General features: G+C 42.9%; 1 protein-coding gene across 1 annotated transcript in view; it reads right to left on the bottom strand.

Moving 5' to 3' along the window:
• Positions 1-2320: 2320 nt before the first annotated feature.
• The window catches only part of LAMC1 (laminin subunit gamma 1), a 106791-nt gene continuing 88368 nt past the window's right edge, over positions 2321-20743 (bottom strand). Inside the window, exons 18-28 of the mRNA XM_008145932.3 lie at positions 19350-19506; positions 17561-17766; positions 16798-16877; positions 15152-15289; positions 14466-14610; positions 13330-13479; positions 12957-13071; positions 10544-10743; positions 9410-9568; positions 6887-6986; positions 2321-5345 (exon numbers count right to left, since the gene is read on the bottom strand). Of these exons, the coding sequence (XP_008144154.2) occupies positions 5089-5345; positions 6887-6986; positions 9410-9568; positions 10544-10743; positions 12957-13071; positions 13330-13479; positions 14466-14610; positions 15152-15289; positions 16798-16877; positions 17561-17766; positions 19350-19506 (1707 nt within the window). The 3' untranslated portion in view covers positions 2321-5088. The remainder of the gene's footprint in view (positions 5346-6886; positions 6987-9409; positions 9569-10543; positions 10744-12956; positions 13072-13329; positions 13480-14465; positions 14611-15151; positions 15290-16797; positions 16878-17560; positions 17767-19349; positions 19507-20743) is intronic.

The raw sequence follows: 20743 nt of genomic DNA, 5'->3' as shown, positions 1-20743 counted from the left end.
GCCTCTATTACAAGGCTTCTAATCCCAGTCTGTTTAAATTCACTGGGACCATTCCAAGGAATCAGAGAAAAAGGAAGGGAATTAATGCTATAACTTGGACCAGAGCCAGAGATACCTACAGAAGAGGCTGTTGGTAAAAATCACAGGCCCACGCCCATGGCACCGGGAGTGGCTATCGTGTGGCTGGGAGCCGGAGGAACAGATCACATCACTCACTGGACGTTGGCTGCTTAGCTGTGTGTGTGGCGTGTGCAGTGCCATTTGGTGAAAGACAGGAGTTGGTTTTGCTTATCGTCCTGCAAACCCCTGCTTAGATGAGTGTGTTGAGGGAGCAGAATGTTGTTGGAAGGAAGCAAGAGAGGGCATTAACGAGTATCTCTAAACCTCCCTCTCTGCTCATAGCAGGGGAAAAGTAACAGGAATAAGGAGAAAAGGCAATGAGGAAGGATGACTATGTTCATATCATCTAGACAACCTGAGTAACTACACCCTCCTAGCCCTGAGGGTGTGAATATGAATGACACAGACCTGGGTCTTGGGGAGAGGGAGGGAGGTAGAGGTGGGTGGAACACCTGATCAATAAACATGTGCCCAAGGGCCGTGCTAGGAGACAGACAAGGCTGGGAGGGATGGTAGACATCAGGAAGGACTGGCTAGTTTCAACAGAGGAGACTTTCCTGTGTTGAGAAGAGGAAAGAAAGGGCGTTCGTTCTAGGCAGAGAGAAGAGTTAAAGCAAAGACATGGAGGATTTATACAACACTTGAAATGTTGGACTTTCTCGCATTTGAATTGCAAATCGGGGACTGTGAAGCTTTTCTTTGGACTTCTGCTAAATATTTCCTTTTCTTGAGCATGCATTTAGAATTTCATTTATCCATGCAGAGCGGATGCAATCCTTCTAGGACACGCAGTACGTATAGAGGACACGCTAGTTGAGGACTCCTGAACCAGTGGAGCCTCTGAGAGAGAGATTACTAACAGAAGGTTTCTTATTTTTCACTCCAACTAGGGATACTCACTTCATTTAAACCTGCTTAGTGTGAATGGGCAAAACTATCTGCCATTGACCATTTCTCACTTGTTTCCATGAGCTATGGGCCTGCGGAGATCTGATGTTTCCTCGGGCCGGGACTTTCCTCACCTTAGGGAGAAGGTGCCACCTGCTTTTCTACCTCGGGACCCCTTGGTCCCAGGGGTCCTCTTCGGCATTATCCCGCTGTAAGCTTCATGGACGGAGCTGGTGAATTCAGATTCCCTGGGGACTACGATGCTTATTTACAGAGTAAGCCTCTGGGGATTTTTTTTTTTTTTGAATCACATTACGCTGGTACCAACTTTGGAGAAACTGCAGAAACAAAAGGAATAGGAGCACGTTTTTAAAATCCCACTCATCCCGCTGACACAGTCACTAGAAAGGATGTACTTGTATTTGAACCAGATCCTGCGAATGAACTAAGAGGAGGTGTGTAGAGCTAGTAACTCGCGCCCTCTAAAGCTCTCAGAGGAAGTCGAAAGGGAAGCGCTCCGGCTTTTCACTACAGGTCACGTAGTCACAATGACGCCTAAGCCGGGGAAGGTGGCGTGTCCTCCACGGGAACGCAGGGCAGTCAACAGCGCTGAAGAGCGAACCAAAGCCCACCTGCTGTCTCTGTAGTTCCAACGCTGCTCACCTGGTCTCAGGTGACTCCAGCCGGCTCAGCCCTCCAGACAGGCAGAGGTACAATGAGCAACGCCTGGCCTGCTGGTCCAGCACATTCCTTACTCACCCTTTCTTTTTATTCCATGTTTGGGTGTTTCCCATCATCTGAAGAAACCATCTTTAGCTAAAGACATGTGAGTATTCAAAAGACGAAACAACTTGTTACATACAGCTGCTAATTTAGGAAGCCCAAATAACTTAAAAAATAGTCCTCAGTAGTCATTCATCAAGTTTTGAGACGACACCAGGGGTAAACTACAGATGGCAGGCCCATGGCCTGTGTTTGTAAATAGCTTTACTGGGACGCAGCCACTCTCATCTGTTCCCATGCTGTCCATGGTGGCCTTTCTCCTACAATGGTGGAGCAGCTGTAACAGATACTGTCTGGACGGCAAAGTCTAAGACAAATATTTGCTATCTAGCTCTTTACAGAAAAAGCTTGCCAACCTCTGGGCTACACCGAAGTATCCCAATCTGAGAAGGGTAAGAGAAAAAAATGTACACACACACACACACACACACCACACACACACACACAGAGGACTGTTCTTATGAAAATAAGTAAACACCTTTTAACACATCTCACGCCCCCCGCCCCCATACTCAAGACGCACCAAATGTGAAGGGTTACAAATATTCAGATTTTATTATAAATAAAATACTGGTTTTTTAAAACATAAAAATTGCCAAGTGTTGCATTTTATTCACCACCCTGGAGAGCAAGACTGTAGAAATGAAGGCAAACAGCTCAGGTGAAGGCACATGTAAAAGGGCCACAGTTGGAATTAAAAACAGAATCCCAGGGAGCAGCTGTCTCTGCCCCTGTGACACCCAGCATTCCGCAGCAGCCACCCTGTCGATTGTATTAAATTGTAAAATACAGATAACTGGAACTCTACAATGAAACAATGGCTATATTGCAGGGGTGTAATCAAGGTATCGTCTTATAAAGAACTTTTATTTAAAAAATAAAATTCTGCTTACAAATATACCACACAGATGGGGGAGAAAAGAAAAGAAAAAGAAAAGCCAACAACAGAATCAAAATATTTCACCGTTGCCCAAGACTCACCGGAGTGACCCTGACCCAGAGGCTGGATGGAAAGCTACCCTGGCAGTCTATCTCAGGCCTCTTCCTGCAACCTTGACCACAACGTCTATTAGGAAACGGCCACTTTACCAGAGGAACTAGCTAGGAAACTCTGCTGTGACAACTTGGCAAGGAGCCATGGGTCCTGGGAGAGCAGGAGAGAAGCAGGAGCGAAGGCTTAGGAGTGTGCCACGTGAAGCCACCTCTGGTCGCAAGGGGAGATGGGAAGGGGCAGAACTGAGCGAGGCGGCTCTCCCACTCTATCTGGAGCGCCTCCCTGATGCGCTCTCAGGGATTACGCAATCTCTCCCAAGACTGACCCATCCAGCTCCAACCATTGCAGAACGGGCATCTCTAGCTCATCCCTGGCTAGAGCTACACTGATGTTGAAGCTATCCTTCTGCAAAATGTCCTCACCCCTCCCTCCCCTGGCAGCCTGGCATTCCCGCTCTGGAGCAGGTGTTAAGAGCAACACCGTGCTGCCGTTTAGGATCCCCAGGACTGCAGTGGAGCGGGGGGCGAGGGACTGGGATGCTGGCTGCGGCTGGAGGAAAGCAGGCTGGCTGATGTTCGCGTGAGAGAATGGGCATGCTGCAAACACAAGGCAAAGAGCGAAGGGATGGACCAGGTACAATCCGGAGAACTGCGGATGGAAGGGGCGGAGGTAATCAGACACATTGTGCCCGGGACGAGGAGAAGTGGAGAGAAGTGAACAGACAGTGCCATTCTAGAAAGAGGACCAAGTATATTTACATAAATTCCTTACTCTATAATCATGATAAACAAAAACAAAAAAACGTTCACACAAAAATATAAATTTTGAAATAATTAATAGCACCAGTGTGTCAGATAATAGTTTCTTTCCCCCGCTACGCAAAGTACAAAGTTGCATAGTGTTAAAGGCTATATATGAATCTCAAAGGCAGGTTGGTAGGAGGAAGGGGCCGTGTGGCAGGGAATTGTCACACTGTGATCTTAAAAGAAAACCACAGAGCTGAGGATCAGAAGTCGAGAAGCCCACTAGGAAACTCCACGTAAGGGTCTTCCCTCGACACTCAGAGGGAAGGGTTAGAGTGGGTTTAAAATCACAAAGTGCAGGAACTAGATGGTGTTGGCAGCTGTATGAACTACTGAGGGCAAGTATTTGCCACCTGGATTTGGCAAACACGTGTTTTGAGGAATTCTAGACGATGGGAACGTCAGAAGAAAAAAAAAAAAATGAGGCTAAGGATCAAATAGGTCATCTCTTCCCAATGGAAGAAATATGGACACATGGGATCCTGACAACAAAAACTGACCTACGTTTTATCCCTTCGCTAGAAAAGACGGGGGCTTGTTTTTCTTGTGTTTTGTCAAGATCTTAGGGACCAACTATTCTCTGCCAGATAACAACACTAGTTCCCATACCAACACACTAACACAAAGCTCTAAGAATCAGATTTGGGGGGGAAAAAAAAATAAACAACTTTAGTGGTTATCATATCCCTATTTCTTCTGCATAGATTCCATTGATAGGAATATCAAAGGAAGTCTAGTGGCAAGTACAAGCTGCCCATCCAGATTGAAATGATCAGCTGCCCAAGGATCTGAAGAATGTTTATCTTCCTAGTCAATTGCTAACACAGGAGAAGACGTTCGGCCTCATATTCTCCCGGAGACTGCCGTGAACAATTGCATCCTTACCCGGGGATGGCTCAGTGTCCTATACTCAAAGTAGCTAAAGCAAGTGGTGACGGCTCTCGACCTTCTAAAGGACCAATATACCTTTGGCACAGGAGGTTTAGTTACTTTTGCTCACGAGGAGGAGGGGCAGGAGACGTGGATGCATTTCCTTTAGCTATAGGCTGGCTATACTGGCCATCACAATGCTACAACGAGCAGCCAAACTTTTCCTTCATAGAAACGAGAGGACTGGGGCGGAGGAGGTTCTGTTGGCACCAGTGAGAAAGGGAGGGCTACTTGCCCAGCCCCGGCACGCAAGGGTTCCCACGAAGTGTGCACGCCACTGGAGGAGGCCTCTGCGTGAGGGCACGTCCTTGCGCGACTCGGAAGGGAAAGTGTGGGTATGGGAGCGCCGTAAGTGGGAGAGAGACTTTGTTAGGTAAAACCCTTGGTTCCCGATTCACGATGTTTCATTTGCTTCTCTTTAAACTTTGTGACTTTTCCTGGTTCAAAAGGACAGCGGTGGCGAGCAGCAGAGAAGTGGGGGTCTGAAAATGTCATCTTTGTGTGGAGGCACGCCCCGGCCTCACAGTGGCTCCCGGCGGGAGGACTGCCTGCCAGCCCTGAAGGAAGGCACTAGGGCTTTTCGATGGACGGGGTGTTGAAGCAGCCGGAGGGTAAGGTCTTCCTGATGTCTTCCAGGTTGTGGATGTCCTTCATGATCTCCTCGATGTCCCTGTTGTAGTCCAGGATGGCAGCCTCCTGCTTCCTGGCTTCATTCTCCAGGTCGGACACTTTCCTGTCTAGATCGCTGACTTTCATTTCGTCTTTGGCTTTGTTCAGGGTGCCTTCAATCTCGTTGAGCTTGTTCAAGTCCACGGTGTCCAGCTGCCCTGTAGAGTCAGAGAGGACCCAGAAGAGAACAGACGCGTTCAGAAAGGATTATGCCTTCACTCCACAAGTACCCCTGGCCTTTTCACAGAGCCCCGCAGCTGCCACTACGAAAAGGCGGCCTGCGAATGGGACTTGTCTCTGTCGTGCAAGGGCATCCGCAAGGCAAGCCAAGCACCAGGCCGACCCACCCGGCAGGAAGGGGGAGAACGTATACTGAATACTGGGCTGGATGCATTTTCTGAGAAAATGGTTTTTGTGAAATGTTTCCTAAGTGCCCAGCCTTAGGACCTTAAACCTTGCTGTGGTTTTGAAGGTCATCTGGTGGCATTTAGTACTTTTTCCATGTAAGTATGTCATTTCAGTGCCATATAATATACACAAACCCCTTTGGGCTAGAACCCTGAGCCTCAGCACTGAGGTTCCAGGGAAGCTGAGCTGGTTCTGGGAGTCATGTCCTGCTCTCAAGAGTTAGACACCACGAGGAGCCCGGTGGGCAATGGCCAGGGCTGAAATGCTGACTCATTTCGGCAAAGCTTCACTTTAAAATCAGCAAGGAAGAGAGGTTCTTTGGAAAGGAACTGCTTCCATAATAAATGGAAGCAGACTTCCACACACAAGTCAGCACTTCATACATGCTGTGCTTGATTAACTGCTCACAAGGCCATGTGACATCAGGGATTCTCAGATGTTAAGTAATTTGCCCAAGTTTGCACAGCTTCTGGGCAACAAAGCAGAGACTCCAACCCAAGTCGGACGAACTTTAAAATCCAGCTCTTTCTTCCTCAAAAATCGACCTCTTTTAGCTAACTTTCATTTTCAAACCCATCTGCTCGCACACCATTTATTATTCTTGACATTTGAGACAGATAAAAAATATACCCCCACTCCGTCCAAGAAAACACTGCCCAAACTTTAAAGGCTAGGAAATGAATGAATGCCTTGTACAGAGCTGTGCTGACTACAGTTTCCCACTTTATGATGACGGCCAGTGACAAAGGAGATCTGTCTCATAGGAAGCCTGCTCTCTATCAAGCTGGATGAAAAGAGGGTTCCAGTATGCTTTTATTTCCTGGGAAAAAAATCAAGCCTTTTTTTTTCCTTTTGACATATAAGTGTCACCTCATCAGATTATCCTTCCATCGGCAAATGAAGAGAATTCCAGGCAGTGGCATCACAACCAGTCGAAAGTGTTCTTTTATCGCATCACTGAAATCCTTTACAGACTCTGCCAGTAGGATGAGCTGAGGACAATCACGGTTCGACTGGATCCTAAACCTCAATCATAAATGAGCCACCACTGGCTGGCAACACCATCTCCAAACTTCTGTTGAGTCCTGGGACCACTGTCAGACTCAATACCTAGTCAGATTCTCTGGAAGGACCTTGTACGTACTAACTGAAGTAATACAACCCAAAGTCAAGATTCAGTTCACACAAAATTTGCATCATATATAATGTCTGGTTTTGAATCAACTACATCAGAGCCCAAGAACAGTACAAAGAATTCGGAGATTCCCTAATAGACACTATGGCTACTCACCCAGCTGCTCCAAGAGGTTGTTAATAAGGTTGAGGAGGCTGGAGACGGAGTTCTTGGCCTTTCTGGCATTGATCTCGGCTTCCTGAGCAGCCTGAGAGGCCTGTCGGGGGGGGGGGGAAAGGATAAATGATACACCTGTCCTGACCATATGCTTTCATCTGCTTGAAGCACTTCTTCCCCAATGAGCCAACTAATCTAATTTTCCTAACTCATAAAACCTCAATCTCTCACTGCAGGGCTTGTTTGTTTGTTTGTTTGTTTGTTTTGGGTGGGGGTTGGGGGCGGGTCTATCTTCATGTTGAGGATGTTGCTATTTTTAATACATATAACAGTCATGAATAGGCACTCAGTATGCCTACACTAATTGTGTTTGTATTTCAAAGATCAACAGTATCTCCTTCTCTCACTCTCTCACTCAAAAACACATGGAGTTGTATTCATAATAAAATCCATCAGGCAGAAACAAGTTATTTTTAAAGAATGAGCACAAAAACTACATTTTAGACCTAAAACATGTCTTTCAGGACACTCTTAGGAGCTTGATTATTAGAAATGTCCCATCTTCAGAAAACTTTCATAATCAAGTGACACTCTTCTATAACTGTCTCCCCAACCTGCCGTGCACACTCACACACACACAGGGCCAAAACAATTTACATTTTAAAAATCAACCGAAGATAAATATAATTGGGAAAATTCCAGGAAACCTGAATAAATACACTTGTGCATGAGTCACAGGAGTAGGCCAGGGAAGAGGAAGTGTCCAAATATCAGAACACAGATGCTCTCAGAAATAAATCTCTCAGGACACAAGCGAGTGGCTGTGAAGTCCCTGCCACATAAATGTTTTTCTTAGTTTTGGGGTCAAGACAACGTTAAATTTTTGGAAACAATGTCAAAATTTTAAAAAGAAAAAGAAAAAAAGCAAGGGGTAAAAACCTTCACATTAATCACAAATCAATGATTAATCTCTGTGGAAATCACAGTCAGCCGTTCCTCCGGAGCCTTTGCAGGCTGCTCTGTGCACGAAGGACCGAGCTGTGGCCGAGAGCAGTGCTGCTGCCCTGGCCCTGCTGCCCCTTCTGGGAACAACCATGAGCCTGTGCTCTTTCGGTTAAAAAACACAAACCAACCACCAAGTCACAATACTGGCCCGATGCTGGCTTTTCAGGATTGATAAAAATGTAGACAGGATACTGTATGTGATGGTGCACTGTGCTCCTTAGAAATTATTTACCGAAAGGAACAACAACAAAAAATGGATCTTCTTTCCACCCTTTGAATAGAGTCCAAGCCCTTTATGGAAGTTTAACAAGAATACGGTCTTCTTGCCCGACCAGCATGGCTCAGTGGTTGAGCGTCGACCTATGAACCAGGAGGTCACGGTTCGATTCCCAGTCAGATCACATGCCCGGGTTGCAGGCTCGATCCCTAGTAGGGAGCGTGCAGGAGGCAGCCGATCAATGGTTCTCTCGCATCATTGATGTTTCTAGCTCTCTCACTCCCTTCTGAAATCAATAAAAATATATATTTTTGTAAAAAGATAGAAAAAAATACAGCCTTCTTCTTCTAACAGGATCTAAAACTAATGTTTCTACAACCAGATTACAGATGAAATCTGGAGACCCTCGATGAGAAACACCTATTTTTACTAGATGGGAATTTCCAGTTGGGCCACACCTTGCTACGGAAAATGAAGACAATTAAAAAAAAAAAAAAAAAGACAACCATAAAAAAATGCATAATAAAACAGGGTGTTTGCACAGGGATGCTTCCTGTTATCACTTCCTTAACGTCTTCTCTACCTAGATGAACTGCCTAGTATTTCTCCTTCCAAGGCGAAAATGACCCACAGCCAAGGGCCTGTTTTTTAGCAGGACTGGAAGTGCATAACGAAATGAGTTCATGTCTATCATTCCTGTGACTGAGATCAGATGGAACTGGGAAGGAGTGCGTCCACTGTGGCTTCATTAAAGTCTTTCAAAAACTAAATACAGCATCAACCGTTTTTGGTTGGGCTGTGCATTCCCAAGTCAACTTGGTTACAAATGGTGTTATCACACAAAAGGGGAATCATTCAATGGGATGCAAGTTTGGGATGGTTTGCCAGCTTCAAAAAATGTCCTTTTCCACAAGAAGCAGGTTTTTGCCTCAAGGGAGCAAGTGGCTGGGAGAACAAGAGCAGGAAGGAAATTGACTTTTCATTGCATCATTCTTTGTTCCTTTTTTACTTTATACCCTCTATGAATTATCCATTCAAAAATATAAACACATACTGTGGAATACCCTAAAGCCTCAGATGTGCAAAACAATGTTTTGATTTTAACCGAGAGCAGCTTTGGGACAGGACAATTGTGCAACCACCTGGCAGAACATCCAAATTCTTTGTCTTCTATGTAAGTTACTAACCCAATTCCTGACTAGAAAACACAATGAGAAACGAAAATCCATATGAAAGAGACTCTTTTTTTATGAAATACCCTTCCCTTTCTGCCCATGAGCACCTATGTCAATGTCGCTTACCATCCCCGCCATCATCATATCCTGGTCCGCGTCATCTTGTTTTTTCTTCAGCTCCTTTTCTGCTTCTTGTAGCTGTTTCAACATATTGTTCACCTCATTATCCAGGTCTGTCACTTCTGCAAAAGTCCTTTCAGCTTCTGCCTTGGTGCTGGTAGCATTCTAAGTACAAAAGAAAGAATGGTTAAAAAAAAAACCCACACCATTAACCTGTCAAATGGATCAAAAATACAATCCAGAAAGAATAGGGCAGTAGTTTATATTGGATGTTGACTTGCATATTGAGTTTATTGTTTATTTTTGTCTTCTACTATTCCCATTGTTAGTTGAGGTCACAGAGCTGGCAAATGCTGAACATTTTAATGGGGCACACTTTCCACCACATCATATTGATTAGATTCTTTCACTTGGATACATTTTAAATTCAAGGCTGGCCTTGTTCTACTTGGCAGTTCATCATAATGTACAAAAAGACCATAATCCTGAAGCAGGAATATTTCATACAATTCAGTTAAGCGGAAACTGACTGTTCTAAAGAAACTAAAAATGTGTGTGATTCTCAAATATGTAATATTAGAATCAGCACCAATCCTCCTAATAAATCATGTAGATTGACCTGTAGGTAGGAAAAAAGCCAGCCGGACAATGAGTAGAAGAAGCCAGCAATGGCAGCTACAGGAATTCTAAACAGGTGGGGCTTAGGTATGGCCAATATGCTTGAATGAGCAGCTTCAAAGATGTATTGACTTGGCATTCTATACAAGATTGAAAAAAAAAAGGTCAACTGTCCAGGTCAAAGAATTGTCCTGATTTCGGAAGAGCCTAATTTTTTTTGTAGGAAGGGGCTCTATGGGTCCCTGGAGCCATCTACCTGCTCACAAACTCAGATCCTGCCACTGAGACAGTAGAAATTTTAGTCAAAGACCTTTTCAATGATTCTCCCTCCTAGATCAGAGGAGTTGCCTACTCTAATGCCTCGTAAGAAAAACAATAAAAAATGACAAGGTTAGTTTAAGATCATTTTACTGAGGCCAAGGAAACATTTACCAGGGCTCTTGAGTCTCTGGAAAGAAACAGGAAAATAACTCAAGAAACACATGAGCAAAGACTTTGTTTCGAGAAGAGGCAAACACACACCTTCTGGACAGCGCTGGCGATCCTCTCCGCCTCGTGGGCCTTGTTCTTAGCCTCTGTGGCGTCCGCTGCTGCATTGCCCAGGGCCAGCTGTGCCTCCCTCGTCTTTTCATTGGCTTCAAATATGGTCTGGTTGATGGCGGGGATTCTCCTTAGTGCCTCCTCTGCAGCAGTCTTATTATCGTTCACTCGCTTATCAAAGTCTAAAACAAGTTCAAGGAATGCATTTGAACTAGACACTCAACAAACCAAAGGGAAGCTTTCAGGGAACTGAGACTGGGTTTTATGTTACAAACTAGAGGCCTGATGCACGAAGATTCACGCAAGAATGGGCCTTCTTTCCCCTGGCTGCCGGCACTGCCTTCGCTCAGGCCGGAGCCGACTTTCCGGCTTTGCTCCAGCCCAGAGCCACCTTTCTATCTTTGCTCTGGCCCAGAGCCACCTTTCCGCCTTCCCACGCTGCCCAGAGGCCCGGAGCGGCTGGGGCGGTGCGGACCGCCCCCGGCCGCTGGGCACCTGTGTATGCAAATTACCCTGCCATATTTTTTTGGGTTAATTTGCATACTCACTCCTGATTGGCTGGTGGGCATCACGAAGTACGGTTAATTTGCATCTTTCTCTTTTATTAGTGTAGACAAGGAAAGTCAGGGGAGAAAATGAAAGCAGCATGGACTGAAATCTCAGAAGAACAAAGCACACAGCTCTACACAGGAGAGTCAGAGGAATGAACATCTAGCTCTAGAAGGCAAATTCTTACCTGAGAAGTGTATTTTCAGGCAGAGTGCTGGGCACGCCATCACTACCACCTCAACCAATACTAAAAACTGCCGTTTCCTTGTGTTCACTATGTGCTAGGTGCTGAGTGAAGAGCTTCGTTGTGTCTGTGATGCAGGCATTGTGCCATTTTTATATGTGAGAAAACTGAGGATTAAAGAGGTAGGTAATTTCCCCAAGGGTTCACAGTGAGATGGGGATTGGCGATTCTAACTCAACCCCACTGACACTGGGACCCTACATTCAACCATCCTTGTGTTAAGCATTAGTATTCATAGAGCCTGTGGCTACTTTATCAGAAACAAATCCAGGACTACACAGTGAATTCAGAACGTTTCTTCTTTTAATTTGGGCGAGAAAAGAAAACACAAATATTGAGATGCAACTGGCAGAGAAAATTAAAGGTAATCTCCATTTACCAAGAGAGGTTAGCTAAATAGGCATATCTAGGTTAAGTAAGTGAGCCTACCAAAAAAAGTTTCCTTTTTTTTCCATATTGAAGTATGCAGGAGTGAGATGACATGAGCTCTGTTTTTTTTTTTTCTTTGAAATACTTCAGAAAAAAAGGAAAGTGGGCCCTGGCTATATGGCTCAGTTGGAGCGTTGTCCTGTACACCAGAAAGGTTTCAGGTTCGATTCCTTGTCAGGGCACATACCCAGGTTGCGGGTTTGATCACCAGTTGGGGTACATATAGGAGGTAACCAATCGGTGTTTCTCATATTGATGTTTCTCTCTTTCCCCCCAGAAAATAAATAAAAACATATCCTGGGTGAGGGTTAAAAAAAAAAAAAAGGTAAGATGGATATTGGGGGATGAATTAAGTGCAGTAAAAACCATAACTGTTGAATATGGATGACAGTATATAGAATTTATTATACTACAATAGTTTCCCCCTTATCTGTGATTTTGCTTTCCACAGTTTCAGTTATCTGCTGTTAATCACAGTCCAAAAATATTAAATAGGGAATTCTATAAACAAACAACTCCTAAGTTTTTCCCAGCCAGCGTGGCTCAGTGGTTCAGCTTTGACCCAGGAACCAAGAGATCACTGGTTCAATTCCTGGTCAGGGCACATGCCCACGTTGCAGGCTTGATCCCAAATAGAGAGCATGCAGGAAGCAGCCGATTGATGATGTTTCTAGATCATCAATATTTCTATCTCTCTATCCCTCTCCCTTCCTCTCTCTCTAAAAATCAATAAAAACGTATTAAAAAAAGAAAAAAAAAGAAATTTCGAACCATTCTAACGTGAATCATCCCTTTATCCAACCTAGGGTATCATGCTATATGTGGAATACAGGAAGTTATTTTGAGAGAGACCACATTCAATTCCTTTTAGTACAGTATATTGTTATAATTGTCCTATTTTATTAGTAGTTATCGTTGTTAACCTCCTACTGTGCCTAATTTATAAATCAAACTTTATCATAGGTATGTATATCTAGGGTTTGGTACTATCTGTGGTTTCAGGCATCCATGGGGGGGGGGTATCTTGAAACATATCCCCCACAGATAAGTGGGGATAACTATTATTTTTCAAAGAATCGCATGGTTAAAATAAAAATAAAAAAAAAGAACTCGCCCTTGTGGAGGAAGCATACAAACTGACCCTGTGACCCTTGTTATCTGACCCTCACATACCTTTCAGGTTGTTGAGAATGTCATTGGCTTCTTGTAAGGTATTTCGTCCCCGTTTAGCAGCTTCTTCTGCAAGAGCCTTGGCAGCATCAGCTCGAGCTAGGAGTTGGTCGGCGGTCTGCAAGCACATGGCTGATCAGAGGCCAAACCAGCCAAGGGAACCCCCTCTCCCCTAACAGATCAGGCACAGCCAGGCAGCCACCCTGAGACTCGCCAGCACCCAGCAGGCTGGGCCTGGGCATCCCGCACAGGCCCTGCTCTGAGTATGCCGTGCTTTGCTGCCTCTGCTACTGGGGTGACATTACAGACACAGCTTACACTTGGATGGTTTCAGATTTTGCCCCAAGGAATGTAGCAACCTGCAAATCAAACCGACCTGCTGTTCGACCTTGCCGCCCTCCAGAAGTTTCTTCACTTCAAACTCCTTCCCTCTCATGTCATCTCTGAGGTCCTCATAATCTTTTAACTTCTGGTCAATCAGACGATCCAGATCCTCAGCTTCCTTCTTTATCTTATTTGCCTCATTCTGTGAGAAGCAAGTAAGACCATTCCATTTTATATCAAACAGATGAAGAGGTAGGCTTAGCTACTCTATAATACTTAATAGGTACTCTTAAAAGAACAGCATAGATCAAAATATGGACCTTATTTTAAAATTGAGGCATACTTTACACGTGGTGAAATGCACAATGCTTAGTTTGATGAATCTAGATAAATATATTTACCTATAACCAACACCCCAATCAGGATACAGAATATTTCCTCCCCAGGAAATTCCCTTGTATCTCTTTCCAGTCAATTTCCACACCCATCTTTCCAATAATGCAGCTGCCACCAGTCTGATTTTTAGTATCATCAATTAGTTTTGCCTATTCTCAAATTTCACATATGTGGAATGATACAGTATACACATATCTGAAGAGACCTAAACCTTTATGATAAAAATAAAGTCAACACTGTGGATGTAAGAAGTGTAATATAATAAATTTTAAGTTTAAAAGTTAAAATATATATATATACTGTATATATACCATTTATCCAGAGCCTGGTATGAGGATTTATGATTAGAGTACAGATGAAGTAAAATACTACTACCAATTCCAAAATATTTTACCTGACTTTGAGCATCCTGATGTAATTTTTTCATTTAAACCATTCTCTTTTATTTCGCTCTCGTTCTCAACCAGGTAGTGCCTGGGAGTGACGATCTAGGTGTACTCTGCTTTAATTAATCCAAATATGTTACAATTTGGATTTATATTAAAGACTTAGGGGTGACTATTCATATCACTAAAGTAGTCTTTGCTATTTAATGTTTATAATCACAGGATTCTTTACCTCAATCAGTTCTATTATGTATCTAAAATAGAACTCGCCTTAGCGGTGAGTCCATGGGTGGACAGTTGTGGGCTGGTCAGAATAGCTCTTACCCCAACTGTGTGTGTGTGTGTGTAGGGAGGAGTGACACAGTGACAACCAAAGCCCTGTGCATACAGGTTGTCAATCCCATACCTCCAAGGCCCCTGAGTCCACAGGCGACAGCTGGGAGACGCTGGCATAGATCTCCACAGCTTTCTCACCGGCCCTTTTGGCCTCCTCATGCACTCGGGCCGCTTGCTTCTCTAGATCCTGGGAGATGTTCTTCGCTTGTTCATACCTAAGGGACAAGAGATGGGATTTCATGAAAAACTCAGTTGCTTTTGGCATCTTAATATTAAGCGGATTCATTTCCATTTAAATCACTACAAAAGTATTTCGAAAACCTCAAAGAAAATGCCGCCTTAAACTGCTATTGTTTAATACCAACACAGCTAAAGTTTACATTTCATCTCATCAATTCTATTCATAACATTTGGTTTACCTTATACTTTCTCATAGCGACACTTTTTAAATATTTGTAACTCAAGTGTATTTCCTGTTATGATTCTTTTCTTCTTCTGTTTTCATTTATGCAGTTTTAAGTATCATGGCTAGTCTTGTTATTGTTTTCTGCAGTTACAGTAATTGGACCAAATAATATCTCCATGGTTCTACATCCCCAGCTCTAATTATGGGACCAGGTGAAAAGCAGGACAAGCAGAAGAAACCTTAGTGCGTGAACGCATGCCCTTAGTCTGCCAGCATTTGATTTTTCATTGAACTGGTGTTACTTACAAGAACACCTGAATGGCTATAAGCCACATTTAGATTTCACTCACTTCCTATTAAGCTCTTCAATCTCCAATGCTGTTTGATTTTCTCCTGCCAGTGTCCTCAAAAGCAGATTATATGCCTCAGTTGATGTGTCATTGGCTGTCTGGGCCACCCGGACAATGTCATCAGCTTCTTGTTTATGGCTGTATAACATATAAGAAAAAATAAACCATGAAACAGCTATCTGATGGGGAGAGCAGTAGAACATAGGGAATGCTTACCTTATTACACATACTAATGTATATATGCATCTACAAATACTAGAAAATCTTATACATTTGGAAATTTGCAATCATTTTAGTGGGCCTGAGTTTACAAGTAGCATTCTGTAATCTAAGAAAATGGTATTTTCCAAGAAAATTAATGGTATAAAATTTATAGGAACAAATGTTTATATTTCTTCAAAAACTTAACTACAATTATTTAAGAGTGATTTATATATAAAACCATGTCTGCTAGCAGGAACGCCTATATCTACTCATAAACACAAATCCCAGACCTACTCTGGTTCATTTACTACACAGTCTTGAAATAGCTTTGACTATTCAGATTTCTTACATGCAACCCCACTACTGGCCAAGAAAAGCAACTCAACACCAAATGGCAAGGAACATATCAACAGGCTCTCCAGCCAAATAAATGCATTTCAGATGGGTAACCGCTAAGGTATTTTTCTTCAGCTCTAAAATTTTGTTTTATACTGCAATGTCACACTGCAGTAGGTAGCCGTTCATGTTGGTATGATAAACTTTCCTTCAAAATTCACGTATGAAGTACACTGGAATAAATTGATCTCCAAGACCTAATTTTCTTGGGAGCTTTCCATACTGTTTTCAGCTGTCTTCTTTTAATCAGAAAATCCAGCTATGAGACCAGGAATGCTCTATGAACTAAAGGACACAGCTCACACATTCACATTCGCACACATTTCAGCAAAATGCCAATGTAATTGCTCTGGACACCGGGGATAAAATTCCAACCTCAGGCTTCCTGAAGCAGCCATGAGGTTGACAGCTGTTCTGCAATGCATTCAACAAACATGTTGTTGAGTGCTTACTGTATGCCACACATTGTTTTAGGCACTGGGGACTTCAGCAGTATATAAAACACAAAAATGCCTGCCCTTACGGAGCATATATTCCAGCAATTTTATTTAAAAAAATTTTTTTTAACTTGATGCCCTCTACAATTTAAAGTGTTCTTAAGAAATTACATTACACTTAATTTTTTTTAAAAAATCAGGAATGAAATGGTCTGTTTTCTTTGGCTGATTTTCAAATGTACTGTGGCTTAGTAAATGGTTTTTCCTGAAACTTGAAAATTAAACATTTTTGTTAAAAATAACTAAATTCTGCCGAGCTTCTTAGTTATCTATTAACTTTAAGGTTTTGAAATTAAACATCTAACAATGTTATTTTTTTCAGATGTGCAAACATAATTTCCCTTCAAGCCATCATACTCTAATATCCAAAGTAAATATTCTAATTTCAAAGGAAGGGAAGAAAAGAGCACATGTAGCTGATAACATTCCAGAAAAGAGAGCCAACGTTGCGAGGGAGGGTGATGTGGAAAGAGCTTGCGGGTGCAGGATGCGGGAACACACCACAAGAAAAGCCACAACTTGACCCGCGAACAGGGGTCTGGCCATTACCGTTCTGCAAGCCTTCGCGCCTCTTCAGCCAAAAGGGTCATGTTGTTCGGGTCCCCCGTGGACTCTGGCTGAGTGATTGACTGAAGAAGAAATAAACAAAACACTAACTTTAAAGGACTGGATTATTTAATTTTAATAAAGCAAGTGTCAAAACTAAATTTTAAAAAAATGTGTTTTCATGGATTTCTGAGAGAGGAAGGGAGAGGAGGAGGAGAGAGAGAAAAACATCAATGAGAGAGAATCATTTGATCGGCTGCCTCCTGCACGGCCCCCTACTGGGGATCGAGCCAGCAACCCGGGCATGTGCCCTTGACCAGGAATTGAACCATGACTTCCCGGTTCATGGGTCCATGCTCAATCGCTGAGCCATACTGGCCAGGCAAAACTAAATTGTTGTTAGTGTCATTTAGCAAAAAGAATGCCTCTTCTTAATTTCAGAGATCTTTAATAGCAGCATCCTTGATTGTAGTTATTACTTCTAGTTTCGGGAAAGGATAACAGGAACTACAGTTGCCTAGTGCTATAGAAAGAACAAAGCTAGAGAAAGGACCCAGATGTAGCTTTGGTTCTGGATCCAGTTCCTGATAACTGTCTCATGACGACTGTGAGCAACGTGGTTTTCTTGCTCCATGTTTAGAGACACATAAAAAGACACAGGAGTCAAGTTAGCTGGAGGAGTGAACGCTCCACTGACTGTAACAGACCTGCTACAAATTACCGAAGGGTTCCCCCGCCCCCACCTCAGAGCATCACGCTCACTCACCACGTTGGCAACAGCAATCTTTGCTTTCTCAAGTTCCCTGGACGCAATTTCAATCAACTGCTCTGTGCTTTCTACCCGGGCACGCGCCTGTTCAGCCAAGTTTCCAGTCTCTCCAATGGTATTCCGGATATTCTGTAAGCGGCTAATTTGGCTGGATAAGGAGTTATTCACTCTCTGGAGGCGATCCATCAAATTTTGGTCCACATCTGCAAGGGCAAGGCAGAGAAGAAGGTGCATGGATTATTGGAAGGGTCGGGGGGGACACGTCACCTCACAGAGCATCCGAGGCACTCGTCATCCTTACTCTTCCAAACACAGCAGCTTCCTGACAAGTTTCCCCATCGGCAGAGCCAGTCAGTCATGACTGTGCCCAGTTACATTCATCACAGTGTCTGTCTGCCCCACTTGACTCCGAGATCCTCTCTCTCACTCATCACTATATCCCCAGTCCTAGTGTGTAGTCACGACTTAAAACGCTACAATCAAAGCAAATATATACATAAAAAAAAAAAAACCCTAGCGTGGACATACGCTCTTGACATCTCGTTTTATTTTCCTTAAAAATTTACCTCACAGAACAAATTCTGGATTCTCATATAAAATTTACCCGGCCAAAAGCAGATGCATCCAATTACTTCCTTCTCTACATCAATAATTTTTTATGGAGTCAAAATTCTAGATATTAGATACTGACAATAAGAAATAAGCCATCTATTAAGTTTTTGTTGACCTGAACTCTAACAGGAAGACTTCTCTAACCCACGTGGATACAGATTCACGCACTCAGCATGGAAGTCCATCATGGCGGTCCCAAGTGTGATAACGTTAACGCGCATTTACTGTGAGTGAGTGTCTGTGAACCGGGCATCTCAGAGATGGAGAGCCCCAAAGCCGAGTGACCTCAGCCGGATGGTGAGCACCTTACTCATCTTTTCATTATTGCTGTTTAGCACAATGCTTGGCATACGATAGGCACTCAATACCTGTAGGAAAGAACTTGTCCAAATGTAGGAAAGAGCTAATTCAGAGTAAGAAGTAAAAATCTAAAGTGATTTTAAAAAGCAAGTAAATTATTTAAAATAACATTTTTTTTAACATCTTTTTCTTTCAAAGTTTCAAAAACTGTTTCTTGTGAAGTCAGTAAAGTATCTACTCAATTGTTTCCTTAATCTTAAGTCAACCCCTTTGCTGCCTGTCACCAGTCTCATCAGATAATGTACATAGAACTGGTCTACCAAATTGGGAATGATATTAAAGATGCACATAATATGTAAAATATATACTTTTATGTATACTAGCACATATGCTTGCTAATTAATTAGAAAGTTTCCCAAGTAGACACTAATTTCCAATCTTTGCTTTTGTAAATATTGTTATACATTCAGTTATCTGTTTAGCCAATACCCACAGTCCATAACTTTTCCTCACAAGAGTCCTTTCTAAGAAAATAATAAAGCAGTGCCTAACATAAACTCTTACTCACTAGAATGTTAGAAAACCAATGCTACAACTTTCTACTTAAAATAATGCACACCTTTAATCATTTTTAAAGAAACTATTTAGAACACGTTGTAATGAAAAAAATTTATGAAACAGAACTTTAATGTCTAATCCTTTTTGATGTGTTTGGAGAATTTTTTATGTTTACTTAAACCAGTAAGTTAACAGGTTCTTGTAAGGCTACAAATAGTTTAAAAATTGAGAAAGAATTTTATAAAATCATACAAATTCACCTTGAATTAAGACTGCCTTGCCTCACAGAAGTTACCCCCCGTTGGATCCTGCGTACCTTTGACATCCTGAGCCTCACGAAGGAGGTCCATCACCTCTCTCTCTGCTTCCTTCAGTCGATCCTCGAAGGCTTGATCTGGCACCACCTCACCCCCAGTGCCAAGGTTTGCCATGAGAGCCTCTAATTCCTGAAGTTTCACTCGATGATCAGCAACCTAAATATAATGAAGGGAGAAGAGGAAGAGGTAGGACATACAGGTATTTCAGAAGAACGCAACTGTACTTCCTGCAGGAATACAACTCAGAGGGCACTCTATAACAAGGAGGTCCAGACACTCCATGCATGCCCATTCCATTGACTTCATTTTTATTTGTATTTAATTAATAAATACAAATTTTATTTTTCAATTACAGTTTACACTCAACATTATTTTGTATTAGTTTCAGGTGTACAGTACTGTGGTTAGACAATCATATAGTTTACAAAGAGTTTCCCCGGTATTTCCAGTACCCACTTGGCACCATATATTACAATGTTATCACCTCTATTCCTGTGCTATACTTCACTCCTTTGACTTTAAACACTATGTGCTGAGTTCCAGTTCTACCTCTCCCTTGTCCTTTAGATTACCTTCCTGATATCTCCACTTGGCTCTCCAATAGGTATCTCAACTTAACATCCAAAATTATACTCCTGATTTTTTCCTCTTAAATCTGTTCTGAGTCATCTCAATAAATAACGCCTCCAGCTACCTTAAGCAAAATACCCAACATCCATCCTGATCCTCCTCCTTCCCAATGCTTGCCCGCTGTACTGACTTACCCCACAAAACATACATGTTCATCCAGTTCAATCTAGGCTTCCCCTTTGCCATCATTCTCACGTAGCAGTCAGAGTGGTCTTAAAAGATGAGTCGGATTTCCTAGCTTAAAACTCTTCGGTACATTCCCATTCGATTTGGTATAGGATCTAAATTCCTTACTCTGGTCAACACGTGCAACATAAACTGCCTCTACCTCCCTCTCCAGTCTCAGCACAAACTGCTCCCTCCTCATTCGGCGGGCTCCGGGCACCTCCCAGTGTTGAGGCTTTGGTACCCGTGTTCCCTCTGCCTGGAACAGCCTACCCTCCACTTGCTTGTTCCTTCTTATCCTTAAGATCTCACCTGAAGTGAATTTCTTTCGAGAGGCCTTGGATAAAGTAGCTCCCCCCGTTATTATTATTATATTCTTGGTCTCTATTCTTTCGGGCACTTATCTGTTAGGATTTCTTTATTTAATGTTTATAATTTATCTCCCAATTGGAGCCTGAGTCTTTGACAGCAGGCACTGTTGTCTACCTTGTCCACCATTTTTTCTCTAGAGCTCAATGCGCAGGGAGTGGCCATTCAACATCTGCACTGTGAGTGAATGAATGAATGAATAAATGAATGAGTGCACTGTTGGCAGCTC

Source organism: Eptesicus fuscus, chromosome 22 (assembly GCF_027574615.1).
Source record: "Eptesicus fuscus isolate TK198812 chromosome 22, DD_ASM_mEF_20220401, whole genome shotgun sequence".
Classification (NCBI taxonomy): Eukaryota; Metazoa; Chordata; class Mammalia; order Chiroptera; family Vespertilionidae; genus Eptesicus; species Eptesicus fuscus.
The sequence above is the reverse complement of the archived record's forward strand: the minus strand, read 5'-3'. Positions and strand labels throughout refer to the sequence as shown.